The sequence below is a fragment of the Cetorhinus maximus genome, chromosome 13 (assembly GCF_964194155.1).
Source record: "Cetorhinus maximus chromosome 13, sCetMax3.hap1.1, whole genome shotgun sequence".
Lineage (NCBI taxonomy): Eukaryota > Metazoa > Chordata > Chondrichthyes > Lamniformes > Cetorhinidae > Cetorhinus > Cetorhinus maximus.
Window position 1 is genome coordinate 26,013,447 of NC_135891.1, and position 24,875 is coordinate 26,038,321.

At 42.5% G+C, this 24,875-nt stretch overlaps 1 protein-coding gene across 3 annotated transcripts in view; it reads right to left on the reverse strand.

Annotated features, from left to right (window-relative positions):
* LOC144688497 (DNA (cytosine-5)-methyltransferase 3B-like) overlaps positions 1–24,875 on the reverse strand; it is a 338,320-nt gene that overhangs the window by 76,632 nt on the left and 236,813 nt on the right. For all 3 annotated transcript variants that reach the window (XM_078555140.1, XM_078555141.1, XM_078555142.1), the window contains 3 exons: positions 21,325–21,409; positions 15,397–15,542; positions 14,981–15,071 (listed from right to left, as the gene is read on the reverse strand). In XM_078555140.1, coding sequence (XP_078411266.1) covers positions 14,981–15,071; positions 15,397–15,542; positions 21,325–21,409 — 322 coding nt within the window. The remainder of the gene's footprint in view (positions 1–14,980; positions 15,072–15,396; positions 15,543–21,324; positions 21,410–24,875) is intronic.

Consider the following 24,875-nt stretch of genomic DNA (forward strand, 5'->3'; position numbering starts at 1 on the left):
AGCAGTTAGGCCTTCTAACCCTCACTCCTCACACCATGTCACCCCTGCCCATGCCCCATCTCTTCTCATACCCTCCATGCCAACTCAATGAAACTCATGCCCCTCCAACCGTTTCCCACGGCCCGTCATATTCCCCAAGCCAACTCAATGCCAACTCATGCCCCCACCCAGCCACTCAAGGAGGTCACTATCATGGTAGATTGTATTGTGGATATGGATGTTGTCTATGGACTTCCAGAAGGTTCCACAGTAGCTTAATAACAAAATGAGAACACCTTGCGCCAAGGATCATTAATCAATGGAGAGGTAGCAGACAGAGAGCAGGGAGAGCAGGTTTGTTCTCTGATTAACAGGATGTAACAAGTGGTGTCCCTGGAGCTCTGTACTGGGCCTCAGCTTTATATACATATAATATCTTGGATGAAGGAATAAAGAGTTGTATATCCAAGTTTGCAGATAACATTGTTAGGAGGCATAGTAAATTGCAACATCCTGCTCCAACCACACAATGGATACTGACAAACAAAGCAAGTGAGCAAAACTATAGCAGAATGGGATTCAATATGGGGAGGTCATCCATTCTGGATTCAAGAAACACAAATCAGAATACTTTCTTAATGGTGAAATACCAGGCGCAGTGATGAGCAAAGAGATAAGTGTCCCTGTACACAAATCAAAAAAGGTCAAGCACTGGCACAAAAAAAGTCATCAAAAAGGCTAATGGAATGCTAGCCTTTATCTCAAAATGAAATTCAAAAGTGAGGAAGTGATGCTTCAGTTGTACCTTGCCTTGGTCAAACTCCCATCTGCATTTAGTTTTGGACACCAAACCTCAGAAAAGATGTACTGGCCTTTGAACGATACCGCATAGATTCTCCAAACTTAAAAGGTTAAATTATGAGGTAATGCAGAAATTTAGCTTGTTTTCCCTTGAGTTTTGAAGGTTGAGAGGGTCATCCAATTGAAGTGTTTAAAATGATAGGAATTCAATAGGGTACATACAGGAAAATGGATTCGTCTGGTGGGGAAGCCAAAATAATGGGACCATAATCTTAAAATTAGGGCTAGGTCATTCAGGCAACACTTTTTTTTAACATAAAAAGTGGTGGAAATCTGGAACTCGCTTTCCCAAAAGACTGTGGATGTTGAGTTAATTGAAATTTTTAAGACTAAAATCAATAGATTTTTGTTAGTTATCGGGATATGGAACAAAGGCAATAAATAAATTTGAGGTGCAGATCAGCCATATACTAATTCAAAGACGAAACAATCTGAGGCACTGAATGGCCTACTCCTGTTCTCAAGTAATACCCAAATTTAACCAGTTTAACATGAACAGGTTATCACCTCCAAGATCAGTGCCCATTTCTTCCATTACCCCCTGTTTGAATCCGACCAGTCCAGTTGCCACTCTCCTCAAAGCACCAAAATGGTCCTAACAAAAGTTATAGTCAACATCATCTGTCACAATGACAGTGTCACTTTATTCCTACTTGACCTCTCCACAGTTAGTCAAGCTATCATTTTCAATACCTATTCTTTGTAATTCCGCTCCCTTGCATCTTTCCAGTTACCTCTAGCAATGGCTTCTCATCCCAACATTGCACCATCAACTCCACAATCCTCCAAGGAACTATCCTTGGTCTGCTCCTCTTCATTTACATGCTGTTTATCATTAACATAACCCGGAGACATGGGGTCAACATCTATATGTACAGTGATGCAACCAAGCTCTTCCCATCCACAATTTCTCGCAACTCCTTGTTCAAAACTCTGGCACATATATCCTGGGCGGTATTGTCCCAGATTTGCTCTAAGTGTGGTAGTAGGCAGAAAAAAGGACATTTTACCCACTGGCCGCAATGGCTGGTTTTCGCGCTGTAACATTCCAATCCCTCCTCACTAATCATGCATTCCCGTTTCATTGACGGGCGGCCTCCAATTCACCTGCCACGCCATCACCTCGGCACTTCCTCATGCCAGGCACCATATTTAAAGTGCAGCCGCGCATACACCTCTCAGTGCTTCCAGTCCAGGACTGTTGCACGGAAGACATAGCCCCAAAAGGCAAGAAGACTGCAGCCCCCGATTCAGTGTCGCAGCCCTGGGACGCCTTCTGGATACCGTTGGTGCCCACCACAATGTCCTCTACCCTCAATCTGGCCGCAGGAGACCCATCAGTGTCACCACTCTGGTTTGGGAGACAGTGGCAGCGATGGTCAGTGTCGACGTTGCACAGAAGAAGTTCGCCATCCAGTGCAGAAAGAGGATAAATGATCTCATCTGTGCTGCCGAGGTAAGGCAACCATCTCATCACTCTAAACTCATACGCTCACCAGCCCATCACACTTTCACTGGCATCTCATTCACTGCCAGCTCAAGGTACATCACCACTTACTCTATCTCACACACACCCTCACATCCCCATCTGGACTCACCTCCTCAGCGCGCACCCTCTTGAGGCCACTTTCACAGATCAACATTGTCCCAACACACACCCTGGGATACCCACCTTCCCCAGTAATGCCCTAGCCCTGTAGCCGCTTCCTTCGCCTGAAGCTACTTCTGCCCCTTCCCCAAGCAAGTCCCAGCCCTGCAGCCGTTGAAAAGCAGCCCCCGTTTTACGGCTGGTCTCGTAAGTACAGATCCGCCTGTGAGCCCTCCTAAAAGTGATGTGCTGCTGTCTGCGAAGTCTGCCGCTGATGACTGCAAATGCTGCCTGAAGCAAGGTAGGCAAACAAGCCTCAAAGTCCCGAGCAAAGTACAGCTTGCCAGGTGCACATTGCTTATGTTCAGTTGAGAAACATGTCAGCATGATTGTGCCCAGATGATTCACCGTGGAGGGATGATTCCGGCGAGCTGGGCTTCTAATGATATGCAGATGTATTGCAATGAAGTTCCCGATGTGCAGCGGTGGGAAATGCAGCCCACCATTGACCGGCGAGGCGGATGACTGTAAACTGATTCACGACATTGTGAAACCGATTTTTGGCCTTCCTGCCAATATTGTCCGCTCATACCCAGCCCGACGCCAGCAGGCACGGAAATCTCCACCCATTGTCTCACACTAAGTCACATTCACTAATAATTCTAACCTTGCTGGTATACAGTGGCTCTCCATCTCTCAATACCTTGCATTTGAAATCCTCATCTTTACAGGCAGAATATTTCACTCGTCAGGTAGGCAGGCATGCGCCTGACCCAAACAAGTGTAAAATGACACGCAATTATGTCGGGTGAGCGTCCCGATGTCATTACGCACTCGCGATATTTTGGTCAGCAGTTCGCCCGCCAACAATTAAGCGGCCTATTAAGGCCATTAAAGTCATAACTAAAAGAAATTTTTCGCTGCCCGGCCAACCTTATGGTTCGCGGGCAGGTGTATTGGCCAGGCGGCCGTTGGATTTTTTGTGAAACCTCATCCATGGACTGGGTCACATGAGCAGTGACATGAGTTTAACATTTTTAAATTCTTTATTTTTACTTTTAAAAATCTTCAGCTGCCTGAGGCAGCTCTGTGCACACACACGAACAGACGAATTTCCCTGCTCATCAACCCCCAAACCCACGCCGCACTGCAGCACGCGATTCATGCTGGCTGGCCGGGTCGGGACTCGTTCGTGGACGGCGGTCTGTTTCATGGCTACTCCCGCCGAGCCCGCCCAACGACCAGAAAATCCTGGCCTATCTTTCAATCTCTCCATTACATTCTTCTAACCCTATCTCTGCAATTACCTTCAGCCCTACATTTCCCACCTCTCAATCTGTTGACTCTCATCTTTCATGTATTTTCCCTTCTCTTTGATACATTATATTGAAAGCAGAAGCCCTTCAGCTGCCTGCATCATCCTCTCTAGAATGTCCCCTTTAACTCCTTCTACCTCTCCACCTTTTTCTCATCCTTTAAAACTTCTCCTCAGAATCCACCCTTTTGAGAAAGCTTTTGAATACCCTCCTCACCTCACCTTTTTAGGCTTTTAACATCCTTTTAATATTTGCTCATTTGTAAATGTCTTGGGACATTTTCTTTAAAATGTGAAATATGCTTTAAAAATGCACATCAGTGCACTCATTCTTAAAATTCAGTGTGAACACCTTATTCATATAGAATGTTCAGAGAGTTTAAATCCCTGCCCTAATTTTGAAGCCCATTAAATATCAATTTTTTTAAAAATTAGAATTAAATTACATTACTTTTTGTAATGAATTATGCATCACAGCACAGCTGAGCACCTGTTGGTGGCATTGGTGACCTATTTAGTTAATTCTCACAGTAGTGTCACCATCAGGACACTAATGGTGCAGCAATTTCATCATAGTCCATAATACCGTACAAGAAAACCATATACTGGAAAACTTTTAGATGTTATTCACATGACTGAAATAACCATTGTGTAGTATAGAGCCTTACCTGATATTTGAAATCCATTAGCTGAATGGATAACTGCATCCACTGGCTCCATCTTTATGAAGTAGCGCCCTTTACCACTACCAGTTCTGTTGAAGGTTCAGCATTGAAATGTTAATCTGTCTTTTTTTTTTAGATGCTGATCGGCTAGCTGCATTTATCCAGTATATCTTTTTTTCCCAATTTCCAAGATTCACAGTTTTACATTTTGTCTTTGCATTATTACTATGGGCAGTATTCCTCTGAACTTTTGATTTCCTGTCACTTCTAAACTTCACATCCTGCACATTCAACCAGTTTCTTACATCTCCCATGTCCTAATATCACAGCTTATCTTGTAACAAGCTTTCAGATTGACAATTTATATACCATTTACTGTTTTCTATCTCTGAACTTTTTTTTCAGTTATCTCCTTTCAAGGTTAGAAGATCCATATTTCAATCTTCTGACACTCAAAATTGGTCTCATAGCTCTTCTCTAATCCTTCTTCCTTGACAGAGTACTCAAAGAATGAACTGAGCAGAGCATTGCACAGTTTAAGTATAACCAACTTCAATGTGTCCTTTACTGTTTCATTTATGTAGTTCAACGTTCCATTTGCTTTGCTAAAATTATTAGACATCTTAAATGTTGGGTTGGATTTTGGTTGCCGAGGTGGGTAGCTTGAGTCAGGAAATGTCCTGACTCACCAGGCCCACCTCAATAAACAGTACTCCGAAATGCGAGATTTTCACTCGGGGTGTGTGTGTGTGTGTGTGTGTCTCTGTGTCTGTGTGTGTGTCTGTGTCTGTGTGTGTGTATGTGCATGAGAGAGTCAGGCCCGCTGATCCCAAGCTTTATCTCAGTTATTCTGGAAATTGTTAGACCTTCTAGCTCTCACACCTCCTCACCCCCTCCATTGTCCACATACTTTACATGCCAACTCAAGTCCCCACCCACTCCCATGGCCTCTCATACCTTCCATGCCACCTCCATATCCACTCACCTGATATCCAACATGGGCAAACCTCAGAAGCCATGTGGAGATGAAAAATACATTTCTAACAGTCGAGTACAGCTCTCACTCTGACACAATAGGTAGCGAAAAAATCCCATTCATCAAACACATTCAAAGCTTTTAAACCTCAAGTGATTAATCCCTTATAAGATTAAACATCTACTTCCCTAACTATATCAGAGACAGCTAATCCTTTAATAGCCTCTTTAAGCTATCAAACTCAGAATCTCCTGCTGAGATAACTGTAACTTTAAAAACTCAGCCAAGGGTTCATAATGACATAATGATAGCCCTTGGGGAAATTTCAACAACGAGCTCTGAAACTGTATGAACAGATGCTACTTTTTTTTTGTAAACCACGCCTATCAATCAAAACAGTCCAGCAGAAGTTTTTTAACTCTCACTGACAGCTACAGCAATTTTTGTAAGTTTAAAGCGAGGGGATATTAAAAAAACTTTTGATCATGACAGTTATACAGACTTTATCTGTTCCTTCAAGAGCATTTACATTTACTCAGTCAATTTGTGTCTCCTACACTGTGGGTTAAGGCCCTTGCAACAGCCAAAATGAGGTAAAAGCAAAATACTGCGGATGCTGGAAATCTGAAATAAAAACAGAAAATGCTGGTAAAACTCAGCAGGTCTGACAGCATCTATGGAGAGAGAAACAGAGCTAATGTTTCGAGTCTGTATGACTGAATCGTACGGACTCGAAACATTAACTCTGTTTCTCTCTCCACAGATGCTGTCAGACCTGCTGAGTTTTACCAGCATTTTCTGTTTTTAAGACAACATGAGGTCTGTTTCAGCTCTCTACTAATTTTAAATGGACCACCAGATTTGTGATTCGCGCCCATGCAAATCACGCCCTTCCACCTTTCTCCTACCAGCAAAATGGTTTTGGCCAGTAACGGGGTGGACTTCCAAATCTGAGACCTGCCCACCATTTTTAAAGATCCAACTTCCCAAACTTCCCAACTCCACGAAAATCCAGCCCGCTGAATCTACTACTACTTCTAGATCAATGTTCCTGTAAAACTGTGCACATGGGTGGCGATGCAACAGCCTAGAGCGTACCAGGCAGGCTTTATACTGTGTTAAATACAACACGTGCATAGCCACACAAAATAGTAAAAGGTACCATGCAATGAAGAAATTGGCTGCGCACATTAACAAACTTTTAATGGGAACATTGTTCTAGATCACTTTCAGCTTTACCCTTCACTATTTTAATACCATTTATGGTGTACTGTAAGGAGTAATTTTAAGAACATATGTTCCCAGCAAGTAAAGCTCCATGCTAGGACAATGCATTTGTAAATTTTCCCCATGTTGTCTATGCTCTTTCTTTCTATGTGAAAGTTTATGCCTATATATACCAAATTTCAACTACCACTGTTGCACCCACCTGAGTGCTTCAATTTTCATTGTAGGTCCTTGACTGCCTCCTCAACTACCTCACACTCTCAACTTACAGTTTAGTATCAGCAGAAACCTAATCATTGCTCTCAGCAAATATTAATATTGTGGGACATGGATGAATTCTGTTCAGTATCACTATCCTAATTACTGAAGCAATGAAAAGGGTGTGAGAAATTTAAGGGGAAAAAGCAGTAAATGTTACTTGTATTTCCTTTCTCAATTTGCACGGAATTGTCCCAGAATTGCACTGTGTGGTAGCGGGTGTGAAAAACGACGTCTTACCCGCTGGCTGCAATGGCGGGTTTCGCGTCATATTGTCCCATTCCCAGCGCATCCCGCCTCATTAATAATGCATTCATGGGAAACCCGCCGGATCGCCGGCAGGCAGGCTCAGGTTTGCTCGCCATGCCATGACCTCAGCGCTTCCTTGCTCTGGGCGCCATATTTAAAGTGCACCAGTGCGCAACCTACAGGCCAGGGCTGCTCCAGGTGACAGATGGCCCTGAAAGCAAAGGTGATGGCAGACCTCAAATTTAGTGACTCCTCTCTGGGGTGCCTGCTGGACGTAGTGCAAGGCCACTAAGATGTCCTCTACCCCAGCTCTGGCTGCAGGAGGTCCAGCAGTCACCAATCCGGGCTGGGAGGCGGTGGTCAGTGCTGATGGAGCACAGAGGAGGTCAGCCATCCTGTGCAGGAAGGGAATGAATGGTCGTATCTGTTCGCCAGGGTAAGTCAACCACCTCATCACTCTCAACACACACTCCCAAACCTATCAGACATCCACAGGGATCTCACGCCTCAAGGGACACCACTAACTCTCACACACAACCTCACGTCTCCATCACGCTCATATCTTCCGCAGCATGTGTCCTCATCCCGTCCATGACTCCGCTCACCACAAAAACATTCCACTTATCCTTATCTTCTGCTGTGGCATGCGCCCTGCTCACACTCTCTCCATCTGTTTTCATACCGGAGAAGCTGGCTCACAACAGCAGAGAGAGGTCCCAGACCAGGTGTGGAGTGGCCCACATTAGGCCCCTCACTCACTTTGAGGAGTGTGTCATCGCGCTGACTGGTGAGGATGTGTGGACCGTGCCTGCGCCGACAGTGAGGTCAGTGGCGAACACCCAAGTGAGGAACCTGCACCACATCATCCCTCACAGAATGTAACTATGAGTGCTCTCTTTCCTGTTTTTGACTCTGCTGCCATGCACTAATTATCTCTGGTTCTCTGACAGGGAGCTAAGCCAAGCAACTGATACCCTCAGCCAGCCAGTACATCAGCTCTTTCCAGATCTTCACCTCCAGTCTCCAGGATACCTCCTCCATGGAAGAGCTGCAAATAAGCAGCCTGAAAGACCTGTCACAGCGCCTAACCACACCCTCCACCAGCACAGAGACACACACCTCAGTGAGACCTAGGTCTACAGTAGGCTCGGGTTCGTAATGTGGTGGTCACTGCATGGACACGTGTCTGCAGCAGCAGGAAACAGGTTCAGCCGAGCTCCCCTGATCGGAGATGCACCGCTATTTTACATGGGCAGGCCAATTAAGGCCCGCCCGGCGTGGCGCTCGCCCGGAAGCGGTGGGGATTACCTGAGTCGTTCCCTGCACTCTTTCGCGCATGCGCAGAGATCGGTTTGACATGTGTAAATTTAAATAAAGGGAAATAAAAACTTTTAAAACATGTCCCCTCATGTGACACTGTCATATGAGCTGGGAGATGCGAAAGAATTATCTTTAAAATTTTTATTGACTTTTAAAACACTTCATGAAGCCTCATCCCGCCCGTGGATGAGGTTTCATGAAAGATGCGAAGGCCGCCTGGGCTCCTCGCCTGCCCACCAACCTTATGATTGGATGCACAGCTCAGCTAATTGAATTAATTACTATTTAAATGGCCTTAATAGGCCTTTGACAGTTCGGCTGGTGCACAGCCGACTTGGCTGCGCGCCCGCCGAACTGAAAATTTAAATGAAGCGCAGTGACGTTGAAACTCCCACCCGACGTCACCGCGCGTCATTTTACGCATCAGCGAGCAGGCCCCACCCCCGCTCGCCGACCGGAGAATTCTGCCCAGTAAATCGGGCATGGGGGGATGATAATCGGGTTCATACCAGCGTCCAGCAGGATTTGTGATCTGCCACGGCGAACACCATCCGCTGGAATGGTGTGATTGGAAAATCATCTCTAGGTCAAACATATCACCCAAGGTGGCCAACAGTCAAATTCATGACAGGAGTGGCACAATGGCAGGCATTTGTACTGTGTCAGTTCCCATCAACTGTCACTTGCTGTGATTTCACGCCAGCGTAAAACTGATTTCTGCCCCTCTCCCCCACCCGCCATGATGCCTGCTGCAAACAGGAGTGGGCGATTCTGCCCTTTCTTTCTGGTCAGGATAGTTCTCCAAACTATTAATGAAGTCTTGATTACTTAAGAGTTTGGTACACTAATAACTTCTGAAAATTCAAGTGTTCCACGTCAAATGCATACAAAGTTAGCACCATTTGGAGGGCTTGCACAGATAGATAAATTTCCGTATTTAAAGAGGAAATCTCACCATTGGATAGTAACCATTTAAATAAATTAGAGTTATCAAGTGAACAGTTGGGAAGCCCTGTGCCACCAGTGGGATCTTGCACACCACTAGCTCATCTGGGAAAAGTGAGAGTGAGGCCTGCTGGGGGCACTTTTCTCGAACATTTAGCCTTTAATATTTATCTTACACAGTAAGTTACAACATTGGGAATACTAGCGTAAAGGCATTACTAAGCATCACAATATGAGACAGAAGAATTAACATCAGCCCAAGAATGCTCAACAACAATTTTACATTCTAATTCTGCTCCCTCACACTATTCGACTCGGATACCCTTGCAGACCAGTGCCCCAACGACATCACAAGAGATGTGTTCACATAATGACCAAACAGACAGACTAACACAAAGTATGCTACAGTTGATTATAATTCTTTGTAACTGTTAACTTAAGGATAACTGTTGCTACGACTCTCTCTCTAAAGATAACATCGATTGTTTCCTTATACAATATGAAAATACAAGCATACCAGAAATATGAACAGTTCACTATTTGAAATGGATTATTTGAAAGATTTTATTCCACGAATGTGCTCCAGGGCTTAACATTCTGTAAACCCTTTAGCCAAATTCCCAAGAGCACTCAGATGGGTTTAGTTGGACTTTCTCCCTATAACTTAAGGAGTTACACGAAGTACGTGAGCTAAGTACCAGTTAAAATGGTTAATTGCACATTAATTATGTTTAATTACATGAAGATGGTGAACATTAACTGGGCATTGACTTGGTCGCTATAAATTGGCACAGTTTGAAATTGTGGTGGCTGAGTTTAAAACATACATGCTTGTAATGTGTAAATAAATGGTTATTAAAGTATGTAAAGATTTGCTCCAGTTCTATCCTCACCAATTAATTTTCTGATGAAGAAGAATCTAGGCCCTGATGATAGAATCACCATGTAATTTAAATGGTTGAATGAGGCAAATGGAATGACCCATAATGCAGCACAAGATATCATATAATAAGTTCAATAAGCCAAGGTTCAGAACACTTCAAACACAGATGATTTTCCATCTGGTTCAGTGACAGAAATACTAGCCTATAAATTTGGCCACCCAATGCTAATTTTTCAGACACTAACCAGCCTACCAAGTCCCAATATGGCAGGCAGGAAGGGGTGTCCGCATTTCCAACTGGAACCGTGCCGATTGCCGTACTGGGACAAGCAAGAAATATTAAATAGAACACACATCTCAAACAGTTTATACCCTTAACATAAGCATAAAGGGGCCTAATGAATTTTTGAGGCCTCAAGTTGAAAGATTGGTTCTTCAGACATCTTCAGACATCCATCAATTGCCATTGTACTTAGTAGAACCAGACCTTGGGACCACCTGCTATCAAAAATGTAAGCTTTTGAAATTTACTTAGAATGTGGAGCCAAGAAGAGCAGTACTGTAATGTTCCTTTTGGCACCACATTTAAAGTATGTGGGCCATCATACCCAACCCAATCTCTACTGCCCCCCTTCATTGTTGCCACCACCCCTCTTTCCAGCCTCCTATCTGCAACCCCACCCTCTGATCTCCCAATCTCTGGTTTCCAAACCTACTCCTCACTCTCTTATCTCCTGGCCTCTGATCTTCCTTTCCTACAAAGGACACAATGGTCAACATTCTTTTGCATTCGTAAAAATAAGTTAGCTTTTATTGATTTCTGTGTCTGGGCACCCAAATGCAGCAATTGACTGGGTGTGGCATCAAGCAGCCTTAGCAAATAGCGCATTTATAAAGGTGGTGAGGATGTTCCAGATCAATTGAGGTACTAGGTTGCAACTGATAGTATTTTTCATGAGAGAGTGGAACAGCGTAATTTACTGAACCAAGATGGTGCTTTATGAAGTGGCTGTTTTCTTGTGAACTGTGATAATGAGTAAGCTCATCAACTCTGGGTCGTCAGTGAACCAGATGGGTTTTTACAACAATCGACAATGGTTTCATGGTCATCATTAGACTTTTAATTCCAGATATTTATTGAATTTAAATTCAAACCCGGGTCCCCAGAGCATTACCCTGGGTCTCTGGATTACTAGTCCAGTCACAATACCACTATGCCACCGCGACTGGTGAATCAGACATGAGCTTGATCTTGGGATCCCAGACCAGCTTATTTCTGTCCGCATAAATACACTCCCAAAAGGAATCGTTCAATAATAATCAGAAAGGACAATTGTCTTATTTCCCCTCTTAAGCAGGCTGAACTCCAGAGGTGAAGTATGAGTGACTGCTTTTAACATCAAGGCAGCATTTGACCAAGTGTGGCATCAAGGAGCCCTAGCAAAATTGGAGTCAATGGGAATCAGGGGGAGGACTCTCTGCTGGTTGGATATCTAGCACAAAGGAAGTTGGTTGTGGTTGTTGGAGGTCCTTCATCTCACTTCCAGGACATCACTGCAGGAGTTCCTCAGAGTAGTGTCCTCGGCCCAACCATCTTCAGCTGCTTCATCAATGACCTTCCTTCCATCATAAGGTCAGAAGTGGGGATGTTCATTAATGCTTGCACAATGTTCAGCACCATTCGCGACTCCACAGATACTGAAGCAGTCCATGTACAAATGCAGCAAGAACTGGACAATATTCAGCCTTTGCTAACAAGTAGCAAGTAACATTTGCACCACAAAAGGGCCAAGAATTGATCATCTCCAACAAGAGAGAATCTAGCCATTGCCCCATGACAATCAATGGCATTACCATCACTGAACCCTCTACTATCATCATCCGGGGGGGAGTTACCATTGACCAGAAACAGAGCTGGACTAGCCATGTAAATACTCTGGCTACAAGAGCAGGTCAGAGGCTAGGGATCCTGTGGTGAGTAACTCATCTCCTGACTCCCCAAAGCCTGACCACCATCTACAAGTCACAAGTCAGGATTGATGGTATACTCTCCACTTGCCTGGATGAGTGCAGCTCCAGCAACACTCAAGAAGCTTGACATCATTCAGGACAAAGCAGCCCACTTGATTGGCATCCCAACCACATTCACTCCCTCCATCGACACACAATGGCAGCAGTGTGTACCATTTACAAGATGCACTGCAGCAACTCATCAAGACTGCTTCGACAGCATCTTCCAAACTCACGACCTCTACCACCTAGAAAGACAAGGATCAGAATTTTTGGCTCGGCAAGCGGGGGCAGGGCCCGCTCGTGGTGGCGTAAAATTACACGGGGTGACATCGGGCGTGCGTCCTGACATCACCGCCCATCGTTTAGATTTTCAGTTCAGCAGGCACGCAGCCGAGTTGGTTGCGCGCCTGCCAAACTGTCAAAGGCCCATTAAGGCCATTTAAATATCAATTAAAGTAATAAACCTTAAGGTTGGTGGGCAGGCGAAGAGCTCAGGCGGCCTTCGTATTTTTCATGGAATCTCATCCACGGGCCGGATGAGGTTTCATGAAGGGTTTATAAATTAAATACATTTTTTCATTAATGTTCCTTGACATGTTGCAGCTCGTGACACTGTCACATGAGGGAACACATCTTAAAATATTTTCTTTTCTTTATTTAAATTTTTAAACTTTAAACTAATCTCCCTGAGGCACCTCTGTACCTCAGGGAGATTTCTGCGCTCTTTCGCACGCATGCACAAAAGAGCGCAGGCCCAGACTCAGAGAACCATACCCGCCCGCACAGCGCTTCTGGGCGAACGTCACGCTGGTCGGGCCTTAATTGGCCCACCCATGTAAAATGGTGGCATGGACCCGATCGTAGGTGACAATTGGGTTCATGCCCACTCCCGCCTGCCCCCACACAACCCCGCCAACGGGGGGAAAATTCTCCCCAAGGGTAGGAGACACATGGGAACCCCACCACCTGGAATTCCCCTTCAAGTCATTCACCATCCTGACTTGGAAATATATCACCACTCCTTCACTGTCGCTGGGTCAAAATCCTGGAACTCCCTTCTTAACAGCACTGTGGGTGTACCTACGCCAAATGGACTGCAGCAGTTCAAGAAGGTATCTCACCACCATCTTTTCAAGGGCAATTAGGGATGGGCAATAAATGCTAGCCTAGCCAATGATGCGCACATCCCATGAAAGAATTAAAAAAAAACTCTCATTCATGAAACCATTCAAAACTTTTAAATCCCTCTCAAGTGGTCAACCTGCTGCAATAACAAACAAACTCTATTCACTAACCACATCAAAGACAGCTATTCCTTTGATAGTCTCTTAAATCTGCCAATAAAAATGTGAACTTACCACCCTCCCCCCCCCCCCCACCCCCCCCATAACGCTGAAATAAGTGATCGTTGAGTTTTTGAACTCAGGCAAGCATTTATAATGGACTCAACTGTAACAACAGTCTTTGGAAATGTCAACCGTGAAGCCTATTGAAATTGCGGAACAAATGGATCATGGTTTTTCTAAGCTACACCAGATGGCCTGTTAATCATTCACTCCAACAACTCAATTTGTACTCTAATTGACATCTGTAGTCTGTTATTTCCACAATCTTAAAGGGCTGAGGGTTTAAATAACTTCAAATGATGACATTTAAACAAACTGTATCTGCCTTTCACAAGCATTTACACTTCCTTCATAAATCTTGACTCACATACTGTGGGTTAAGGCCCATTGTACAGCATAAATGGGATCTATTTGGGCTCAGTACTAATTTCAAATTGCCCTGCTGATCTTAGGTTTCCCACCAGTGTGATTCACATCATGCTCCCTTCCCTTGCTGGCAAAATGATATCTGCCAGAAATGGGGGTGGAAGTTCCATATATGGGTCTCACCCACCATTTTAAAGGCCTCCAGAATTAGCCCAACTCTGCAAAAATCTGGCCCAAAGTATTTAACAAGTCTGCCATTCCCTGATTATCCATCACTGTAACATCTATATCTATCTTTGTTAGATTCACATTCTGTTGCAGTACTCTTTCTCTTAATATATTTTAAAGACTTTAAAATTGTATTTTCATGCTTTTTTGCACCTCTTACTACTTTTTTGTATCCCTTTATTGCTTTTTATGGCTCTGAGTCTATTGTATTTCTGCTTTTCATTGTATCAGTTCACAGACTGGTTGCTGGATGATATGTTTCACGATAATGAAATAATCCATTGGATGGAGGTGGGAAATGGTCAGCACATTATAAATACACATACTGGTGGTTAATGATACAGTGACCCTGTCAACAGTCATTCAACAGTGGATTATGTGCAGAAATAACAAGAAAAATGAAATAAAAATCATTTAGGAAAAGCTACAACATTGGAACTTTAGACCTCAACTTGGAGATCTGAAAACAGGCTGCTTTCTTGAATGAGATTAATTTTCAAACTTGGCAGGTCAACTGTGCTGTCTGGCCATCAGTGGTACTGATGGGACCAGTGAAGGTGTTCGTGACATGGAGTGGACAATCCCAATTCTTGGGACGATGGAGGATAGTGTGAATGAATGGAATTAACATTTATAGGAAGGGAAGAAAGAAATAAGGGATAAACACAAAATAAATGCCATCAAATCTTTGATAGGTAGGACTTTAAGAATCATAAATGTGTTGGTTTGGCCTTACTTGAAAACAAATAAATAATTCCTACCATATAAACCCTTTCTTGCAGGGTTTACAATAGAAAGATCATTGCATGGGCTTCCTCCAATCACCAAATCAAACGGACCCCACTCATGAATCTGAAATGAAAAGGCACAGTCGATTCCATATAAGATACCCGTCAAATTAACTTTAACTTTCTTCTTAAAATATGGAAATGGTAAATTCAGCACCATTCATTATCTACTGCCTCATTTCACCAATACAGGCCTTACTGTATGCAGTTATAGTTTGTGCTGTGACCGTACCCCTCCTCCACCCCTCCACAATTACACATGCCATTTATGTACAACTATAAAACGGTACCCCAACAGAGGCAGATAAGAGTTTCTGACTTCGCAACTGCATTATCAGTTCTGCTATTCCATCTCCTGGTCTCCCAATAATGAGGTTTAATTCTCTTACGTTTTGCCTGCTGATGTTCCTGACATCATGCACGTATGTGATTTTTCCTTCATGCCGGACAGTTCCTACTGCAATTGAGTCTTCACATATTTCAGATGCAATATATCTCTCTACTTTAAATCCCAGGTCCCTTAAAACCAAATACCCTGTAGAAAACAAGAGAAACACCAATCAGCTGATTTTAGGGTCAACAATTTAGGATACCACTAAGAAGGGCGATGTTATTGGATGCCATAATATAATGGTGTAACTGCAGGATAAGATATTAGGTCTTTTTAATAATTAATTCTTGAGATATGCTGGTAAGGCCAGCATTTATTGCCCATTCCTAGCTGCCTGAGACGGTGATAGGCCATCTTTTTGAACTGCTGCACTCAATGTGGTTGAAGGTACTCCCACAATGCTGATGGAAATGAAGTTCAAGGACTTTGACCCAACAATGTGGAAGCATCGATGATACATACCGAAGACAGGATGGTGAGTGACTTGGTGGGGAAGTTAGAAGTGGTGATGTTCCTATGTGCCTGCTGCCCTTGTGTTTCTAAGTATTAGAGGTCACAGGTTTGGGAGGTGCTGTTGAAGAAGTTTTGGCAAGTTGCTGCAGTGCATTCTGTAGATAAAATACACTGCAACCATGGTGTTGGTGGAGGGAGTGGATCTTTAGGGAGGCGGATCAAGCCCTCAGTTTCCCAGCTTTAGTTTGATTAAAAAGGGGTGAGACTGGCATTTCTGGAAAGAAGGAAAATTTGAAACCAATTCCCCTTGTCTGTTCTCACTTTCTGGCTAAGGAGTACATGTAGATATTCTTGAGTGATGTGCTCAGTCTAAGAATGGTGTATGTTGTGGGTGTAACCTAAAGACAGAAGAAAATATATAAAGGATTGGGCAAAAAAGTGCAATTCACGGATTGAAAAATGTATGGTAGTCTAAAGGCAATTATTCCTCTCCCAACATAGGAACATATGTTTCAGAATTTAAAATAGAATGAAAATCAACATATAGGACCAAGGTTGTGCAGGGCATTGTTACGGTTGCAAAGAGTAAAAATGATAAATAAGTTAAAGAGTGGCCATGGAGCAAGGAAGTAAGAATTGTGGAGGGTGAGGAATTCAAAAGCTTTGAGGTGATGGAAACAAGTGAATATTCATAGAACGCAGAGCAATAAGCCTCATTTGTAATACCAGGGGGGTGGAGTTTGGGACAGAATTTCGTGCTTATGGAGAAAGGGAAGATGATTCAGAGGAGCAATGACCACAGTGGTATTGGTAGCATACAAATACTAAAGAGAAAATGTGATAGGGAGAGAGTGAAACCTGGAGATGAAAGAGATATTGTCTATCTGCATGCAAGATTCTCCTTGTTTTTGTGTCAGAGCTTTTAAGGATCTCCCTAGATATGGGAGCATCATCCAAGTTTAAGATAGACCACCACTTCAGGGAGGTAAGAACTGTTGAAGGGGAATGAAATACTTTGTCATTAAACAAGGAACCAAATGGTCAGTTTTCACTTTCAATGCAAGTGATAAACTGATGATTGTGGATCAGCTGCCAGTTTACTGCCCATGCTGAAAGTGAAAGTTACACTTGAAAAATCTTGTAGGCAGCCTTAATAATGAAGGGAACATGAGAGCTCAACTGACATCTGAAGAGAAATAGCAAGGTTAAGCATGCTGATAATCAAAAAAGGACTAAAGGTTGTAGTTGAAGGGATAAGACTACCTACCATTCCTGGGGACATGAGGAACAAGAGAAAATTTCCAAGGACAAAACAGGTTGGACTGGGAGAAAGAGAGATTCAAGATAATTACAGTACAGAGAACAATGAGAATGAAGGAACGATATTACTAGGATCAGAGACTAGAGGAGCCTGGAATAAAAGGATTCATCAGATCAGGCTAGTGAACTTGCTCACAATGGTAGAATAGAGAATACTCAGATTGGCACTAAAGAAGAAAAGTCAAACAAGACTGGTGGCTTTCTTTTTAGCAGTGCCAGTGACTATACTAGAAGGAGGGTAGAATGGAAGATTTATGGAAATTAGGAACAAACAGTTTGACAAGAACCTGAGGAGCAGCTGCTGGAGGCACAAGAAAAGAGCAGTTAGCACTTCTTTTCAGTAACGTTGATTTTGGCAGTACAAATAGTGTATTTACAAAGGTGGCAAGCCAAGATAAAATTGGCTTAGGATGTTCCAGATCAATTGAGATACTAGATTGCAACTGATAGTATTTTTCATGAGACAGTGGAACAGCATCATTGACCGAAACAAGATGGTGCTTTATGAAGTGACTGCTAGTGAGTAAGCTCATCGACTCTGGGTGGGGTTGGGGGGCGGCGGGGGGGGTGTGAATCAGAGATGAGCTTGATCCTGGGATCCCAGACCAGCTTATTTTTGTCCACATAAATACACTTCCAACAGGAATCATTCAATAATAATCAGAAAGGACAATTGCCTTATTTTCCCCTCTTTAGGGGACTGAACTCCAGAGGTGAGGTGAGAGTGATTGCTTTTGAAATCAAGGCAACATTTGACTGAGTGTGGCACCAAGGAACCCCAGCAAAACTGGAGTTAATGGGAATCAAAGGGAAAACTCTCCACTGGTCAGAGTCATACCTAGCACAAAGGAAGATGTTTGTGGTTGTTGGAGGTCAGTCATCTCAGTTCCAGGATGTCACTGCAGGAGTTCCTCAGGGCAGTGTCCTTGGCCCAACCATCTTCAGCTGCTTCATCAATGACCTTCCTTTCATCATAAGGTCAGAAGTAGGGATGTTCACTGATGATTGCACAGTGTTCAGCTCCATTCGCAACCCCTCAAGTACTGAAGCAGCCCATGTCCAAATGCAGCAAGACCTGGACAATATCCAAACTTGGGCTGACAAGTGGCAAGTAATATTCGCACCGCACAAGTGCCAGACAATGACCATCTCCAACAAGAGAGAATCTAACCATCGTTCCTTGACATTCAATGGCATTATCATCACTGAATCCCCCACTATCAATGTCCTGGGTGTTACTATTGACCAGAAACTGAACTGGACTAGCCATGTAAATACTGTGGCTACAATAGCAGGTCAGAGGTTAGGAATCCTGTGGGGAATAACTCACCTTCTGACTCCCCAAAGCAGTGTCCACCATCTACAAGGCACAAGTCAGGAGTGTGATGGAATACTCTCTGTTTGCCTAGATGAGTGCTGCTCCAACAACACTCAAAAAGCTTGCCACCATCCAGAACAAAGCAGCCCGCTTGATTGACACCCCTTCCACAAACATTCACTCCCTCCACCATCAACATACAGTAGCAGCAATGTGTACCATCTACAAGATGCACTGCAGAAACTCACCAAGGCTCCTTAGGCAGCGCCTTCCAAACCCACGATCACTATCATCTAAAGGGACAAGGACGGCAGATATATGGGAACACCACCACTTGGAAGATCCCCTCCAAGTGATTCATCGTTCCTCCACTGTTGCTAGTTCAAAACTTGGAACTCCCTAACAGCACTGTGGGGTACCTACACCACATGGACGGCAGCGATTCAAAAAGGCAGCTCACCACCACCTTTTCATGGGCAATGAGGGATGGGCAATAAATGCTGGCCTAGTCAGTGATGCCCTCATCTTGTAAATGAATAAAAAAAAAATCAGGAGCCGAGGAACATTTACAGCCAATCAATCACTGATTTAAGATCACATATTAGGGCTGTTCCTACTTAAAATTATCATAAATATTGGCTGTTAGGAATTAGGGAAGTATATCAAAATTTACTGATAGCACCAAATTGAGGAGATACAGCAAATTGGGACAGATAGTGAAAGACTGCCGAAGGACATGGAAAGACCATCAGAATGTGTGCAAATGTGTCCTATGGTTTTCAATGTAGAGAGCTTGAAGTAATATAGTTTAGTTGAGAAAAGAATAGAGAAAGAAAATATACCTTAAATAGTAAGATGTTAAATATAGTACAGGAGGAGAAGGACTTTGCTAAGCAGGAACACAAATCATGTCAGTGCATGCAGATAAAGCCATCGAAACAAAGTAAATTGGATTCTTTGGCAAGAAGCATTGAATACAAAAGCAAGGAGGAATTGTTCAACTTATAACATTGAATTAAACAGACCAGAGCTGTGATATTATATGCAGTTTTGGGCAGCCTACTTTGGAAGCAGAGCAAGACAGCGGAACAGGAATATTGTAGATTTTCATCAAGGTTGAGAGGTTCCAGTTTTGAAGAGAGACTTTAGAAGTTAGGGTTTTCTTTTTGACCTAGGCTGAAGAAAGCTGAAAGTTGACCTTATACAAGTATTTAAATTTATGAAAGATTTTGATAGGGTAAATGGGACAAAGTGTTTCCATTGGTTGTCGAGACAGCAATGAGAGGGCACAAATTTGAAATAAATAATAAAAATTATTAAAGATGAGGTTTGTAAAAATCTTTATAAAAAGGGAAATTAGGGACAGAATTTTACGAGTCGGTGAGTCGGGGCAGGGCCCGTTCACTGACACGTAAAATGACGCGTGGTGACGCTGGGGGATCTCCCGACGTCACCGCGCCCGATTTAAATTTTTAAAGGCGGGAGCACAGCAAAATCAGCTGCGTGCCCACCGACCTGTCAATGGCCAATTGAGGCCATTGCCGGTCAATTATGTAATTAAAGGACCTGCCCATCCAACCTTAAGGTTGGTGGGCAGGCCAGGAGCTCGAGCGGGAACTGGAAAAAACATGAAACCTCATCCACGGGCGGGATGAGGTTTCATGTAGGCTTTAAAAAATTTTAATAAAGATTTTGTTAAATTTATGGACATGTCCCAACTCATGTGACATTGACACATGAGGGGACATGTAAGGGAAATTTTATTTTTATGTTTTTATCTTTTTTACATTTACAGCCGATCTCCCTGAGGCTGCACTTAGCCTCAGGGAGATGAGTGCGCTCTTTCATGCGCATGCACGAAAGAGTGCACTCTCGATTTTGGGATTCCACCCCCGCCCACACAGGGAACACATAGCGCTTCTGTGTGGACGTCACGCTGGGCAGGCCTTAATTGGCCTGTCCACGTAAAATGGCGCCGCACCAATTGAAGGCGCGCCCGTTCGCGTCCGCCCATCAACTTCCCCCCCCGATGGGGGGAAAATTCAGCCCTAAAAGGTGGAGTTCTCTGTCAAGTAATTTTGAAGCATAATTCATAAATACTTTCAAAGGGAATTAAAGGTAGTTAAAAAAACAGAAATATTAAAGAATATCAGGAATACAGATAGAGTAGGGTTAGATTAGATTAGGTTGCTCATGAGGAGAAAAATACTGGTGCAGATCTGATTGGTAAAGAAGCCGAACAGTCAGCCAGCCATTCTATAATTCAAGTGGATTAATTTTAAGTGCATGTAAAAATCCACTACTAGTTCAACCAGTTCTAAATCTAAAGAATAATGGATTCTGGAGATTTATTCCATGACAGTGACCTAATCATGGGTTCAAGTCATGTTGTAGAACACAAGATTTAATTGGTTTACACCTATCAGCTGAACCTTAAGCTTATTTTGCAGTTTCAAAATTATTTTCTGGAATCCTGTTAAATTTTAGGATACATACTGTTTAAAGGATGGTGCTGTTCAAATTTGGTCCCTCTGTGTTTAGACTAGCTGTCAATGTGGAGGCTGACAGCGAATCTAACTTTATAAGATTAATGATTACAACCTCACTCCTGAGGCTATCACCAGGGCAGATGCAACTGGCGTGGAAATCCTCCAAGGTTTCCGCCAATCCTCTGCTGCAGCTTTGGCAGTCAATTGGGACAAGCCTTGAGAAAAATCCTAGCCTATGTTCATTAATAAATAATTCACAGTTTATAACTAAAATCTGATGTATACACACAATTACAGACGCTTGGTATGATTCTGCTTATTGCATCGAATATTTTCATAACTTTACCTGTCGCTATCCCATCAAAGAGTGACAGGACTTTGATTGGCCTTCTGTGCTCAGCAGGTACTGCTGGGTAAATTTTAGGTGGATCCTGGAATTAAAAAAAATAAACAATTGAACACAGTCATTTATGGTTGCGTGGATGCCACAAATTAATTACAAATAAACTTCACCTTTTAGAAACAAAAATCTAACACATCAACCACACTGTTAGGTTTAGACTACAGACTACCTAATAGTGGAATGGAGGTGGAGGAAGAAATATGCAGACAAATTAGGGATTGGAGGAAAAGACATAGAATAGTAATCATGGGGGATTTCAACCACCCTGATATTTATTGGACAGAAGAGGTGAGTAAAGGGGATAAGGGAATGGAGTTCCTACAATTTGTACAGGACTCCTTTCTCACCTAATATGTAAAAAGCCGAACAAGGAAAAATTTGCTATTGGATCTCATAGTGGGAAATGAACTCGAGCAGATAAGAAAAGTAAAAATAAGGGAACATCTGGGCAATAGTCACTGTATTGTAACACACTTTAAGAAGATGACAGAGGAGGACATAAGTATGACAAAAACCAAGTTAACAGATTGGAGAAAAGCTAATTTTGAGGGGCTGAGAATAACATTTGGGGAAATAAAATGGGCAACTATATTGGCAAACAGCAATGTAGAACAACAATAGAAAACATTTAAAATGGTATTCAACAGAGTGCAGGAAAAATATATTCCACTAAAAGGACAGAACAAACTAAACACTAGTGGGACTCCATGGATTAATAAAGACACAAGGGAACAACTAAGTCATAGGAAGAGGTATTCATTAAGTACATAGACAGCAGAAGAGTACATGATTAGAGAAAATACAAAAAGTTTAGGAGAAAAGTCAAAAAAATTAGAAAGGCAAACAGGAACAAATTAAATTATCAAGGAACATAAAACAAAATAGTAAAATAGTTTACAGGCACATCAATGAAAAAGAAAGGCTGTGATGGGAATAAGGCTAAAAGGGAACACAGGATAAAACTACAGATAATGATAAGAGAGGTAACAGAAATATTAATTTTTTTTTCACTTCAGTATTTACTAGGGAGATATACCAGGTGGACATGACATTGAATGATGAGATGAGTAATGAAATAAGTACATTTAATATAAAAACGGGATGTATTGAACAAAATTAACAAACTCAATGAGAACAAAGCCCCTGGAGCAGATGAGTTTTTAAAAAATCTGGGGAAGAAGATAGCAGAGGCATTACCACTCATATGTAATCATTCATTAGAAAAAGGTGTAGTGCCAGAGAAACGGCAGATAGCTAATGTAATTCCTATATTTAAGAAGGGGCACAAAACCTGTCCAGGGAATTATAGACCAGTCAGCCAGTGGTAGGAAAAATAATGGAATCCTCACTAAAGGTGAGAATAGAAGAACATCTATAAATGAGAAATATAATAATGAATAGTCAGTATGGATTTCAGAATGGAAAATCTTGCTTACCCAACCTTACTGAATGTTTTAAGGGGGTAATAGAGAGAGTAGACAACGGTAATGCAATAGATGTAAATTATTTGGATTTTGAAAAGGCCTTCAATAAGGTGCCCCATAATAGAGTAATGAGCAAGGTCAGAGAATGTGGAGTCAGGGACAAGTGGCAAAAAGGATTGCTAGCTGGCTTCAAGACAAAAAGCAGTGAGTGGGAATAAAGGGTTGTTATTCAGAGTGGCAGAAGGTGGGAAGTGGTGTTCAACAGGAATCGGTGCTGGGACCACCGCTGCTCACAATTTACATTAACTAATTGGACTTTGGAATCAAAAACAATTTCTAAATTTGCGGATGACACTAAATTGGGGGGTGGGGGAGGAATAATCAAAACTGAGAAGGACTGCAACAAATTACAGGAGGCCATTGCAGAATGGTGCAAGTCTAGGTGGAGTAGAGGAACAAAGGGATCTCAGAATACAAATGCACCAGTAGCTAAAGGTTGTGCCTCAGATTAGTAAAGCCATAAAAAAAACCAAGCACTACACTTTAGTTCTAGAGGTATAGAATTGAAAAGTAGGGAAGTTATGCTAAACCTGTATTGAATACTTAGACCACACTTAGAATACTGTACTGCACATAGTTCTTGTTGCCATATTATAAGAAGAATATAGAAGCACTGGAGAGGGTGCAGACTTACAAGGATGATATCAGAAATGCATGAGTATACATCAGGAAAGGATGAGTTTCTTCTCTTTTGAAGTAAGGAAGTTGAGGGTTGGCTTAATAGAGGTATTTATGAAAGGTTTTGGTAGAGTGGATACAGAGAAATTGTTGCCTCTTGTCAGGAAGAGCATAATAGAGGCTATCAATATAGGATGGTCACCTAGAAATCCAATAGGGAATTCAGAAGAAACAACTTTACCCAGTGGTGAGAATGTGAAACTTACTAGCACAGGGAATGGTTGAAGTGAATGGAAGAGATGCATTCAAACGGAAACTAGACAAGCATATGAGGAAGAACCGAATAGATGGTTACGATTGTAGATTTTGTTGAGAAAAGATGGGAGGAGGCTCGAGTGGAGCATAAACGCCAGCATGGACTATTCAGGCTGAATGGCCTGTTTTTGTGTTGTATATCCTATGATCTATAAAGCTATCTCTAAGAGATTCTTATCTGCATAATGTTAGGGCAGTACTTTGTTGGTGAAAAATGTTATTCTTGTGCTTTAACACAATTTTCCCAAACCACCTATGTTTCAGTGCTACATGGTTAGCTACTGGGTTAGCTCAAAGCAAAAACTGTTCCTCAGTTACTGTCAATCATTACCTGTTAAAGAAGGCTATCATTTGCCCAATGTAAATTATGTGCACCCTATCGAAAACTACTGGTCTTACAAAGCTATTGGTATTCCTCATAGTTATTTTAACAGAGGCATTAACCTGTTTCAAATAAATGTTAAATAGCACAAAACAATTTGGTACGAGCATTTTGGTGTTCATGAAACATTAGTAGCAGAATTTCGACTGTTATGTGAAAAATGGATAATAATTCCACATAAAACATTAGTGAATTATGCAAATAACAAGTAAACACAAGTAATTTCATCTGTCAAAATTCATAGAATATTTTCCTTGATCTCAGTTTGACATCAAGGTATCATTTGACTGAGCCCTAGTAAAATTGAAGTCAATGGGAATAGGGGAGGGGTAGAGGGAGGTTCTCTTCACTGGTTGGACTCATACCCAGCATAAAGGAAGATGTTATGGTTGTTAGAAGCATCACTGCAGGAGTTCCTCAGTGCAGTGTCCTAGGTCCAACCATCTTCAACTACTTCATCAATGACCTACCCACCATCATAAGAATAGGGATGTTCACTAATGATTGCACAGTGTCTGTTTCCATTCGTAACTCCTCAGATAAGGAAGCAGTCCATGTCCATATGCAGCAACAGCTAGACAACATTCAGGTTTGGGTTGATAAATGGCAAGTAACAGTCACACCACACAAGTGCCAGACAATGGCCAATCTCAAACAAGAGAGCCTAACCATCTGCCCTTGACATTCAACAGCAT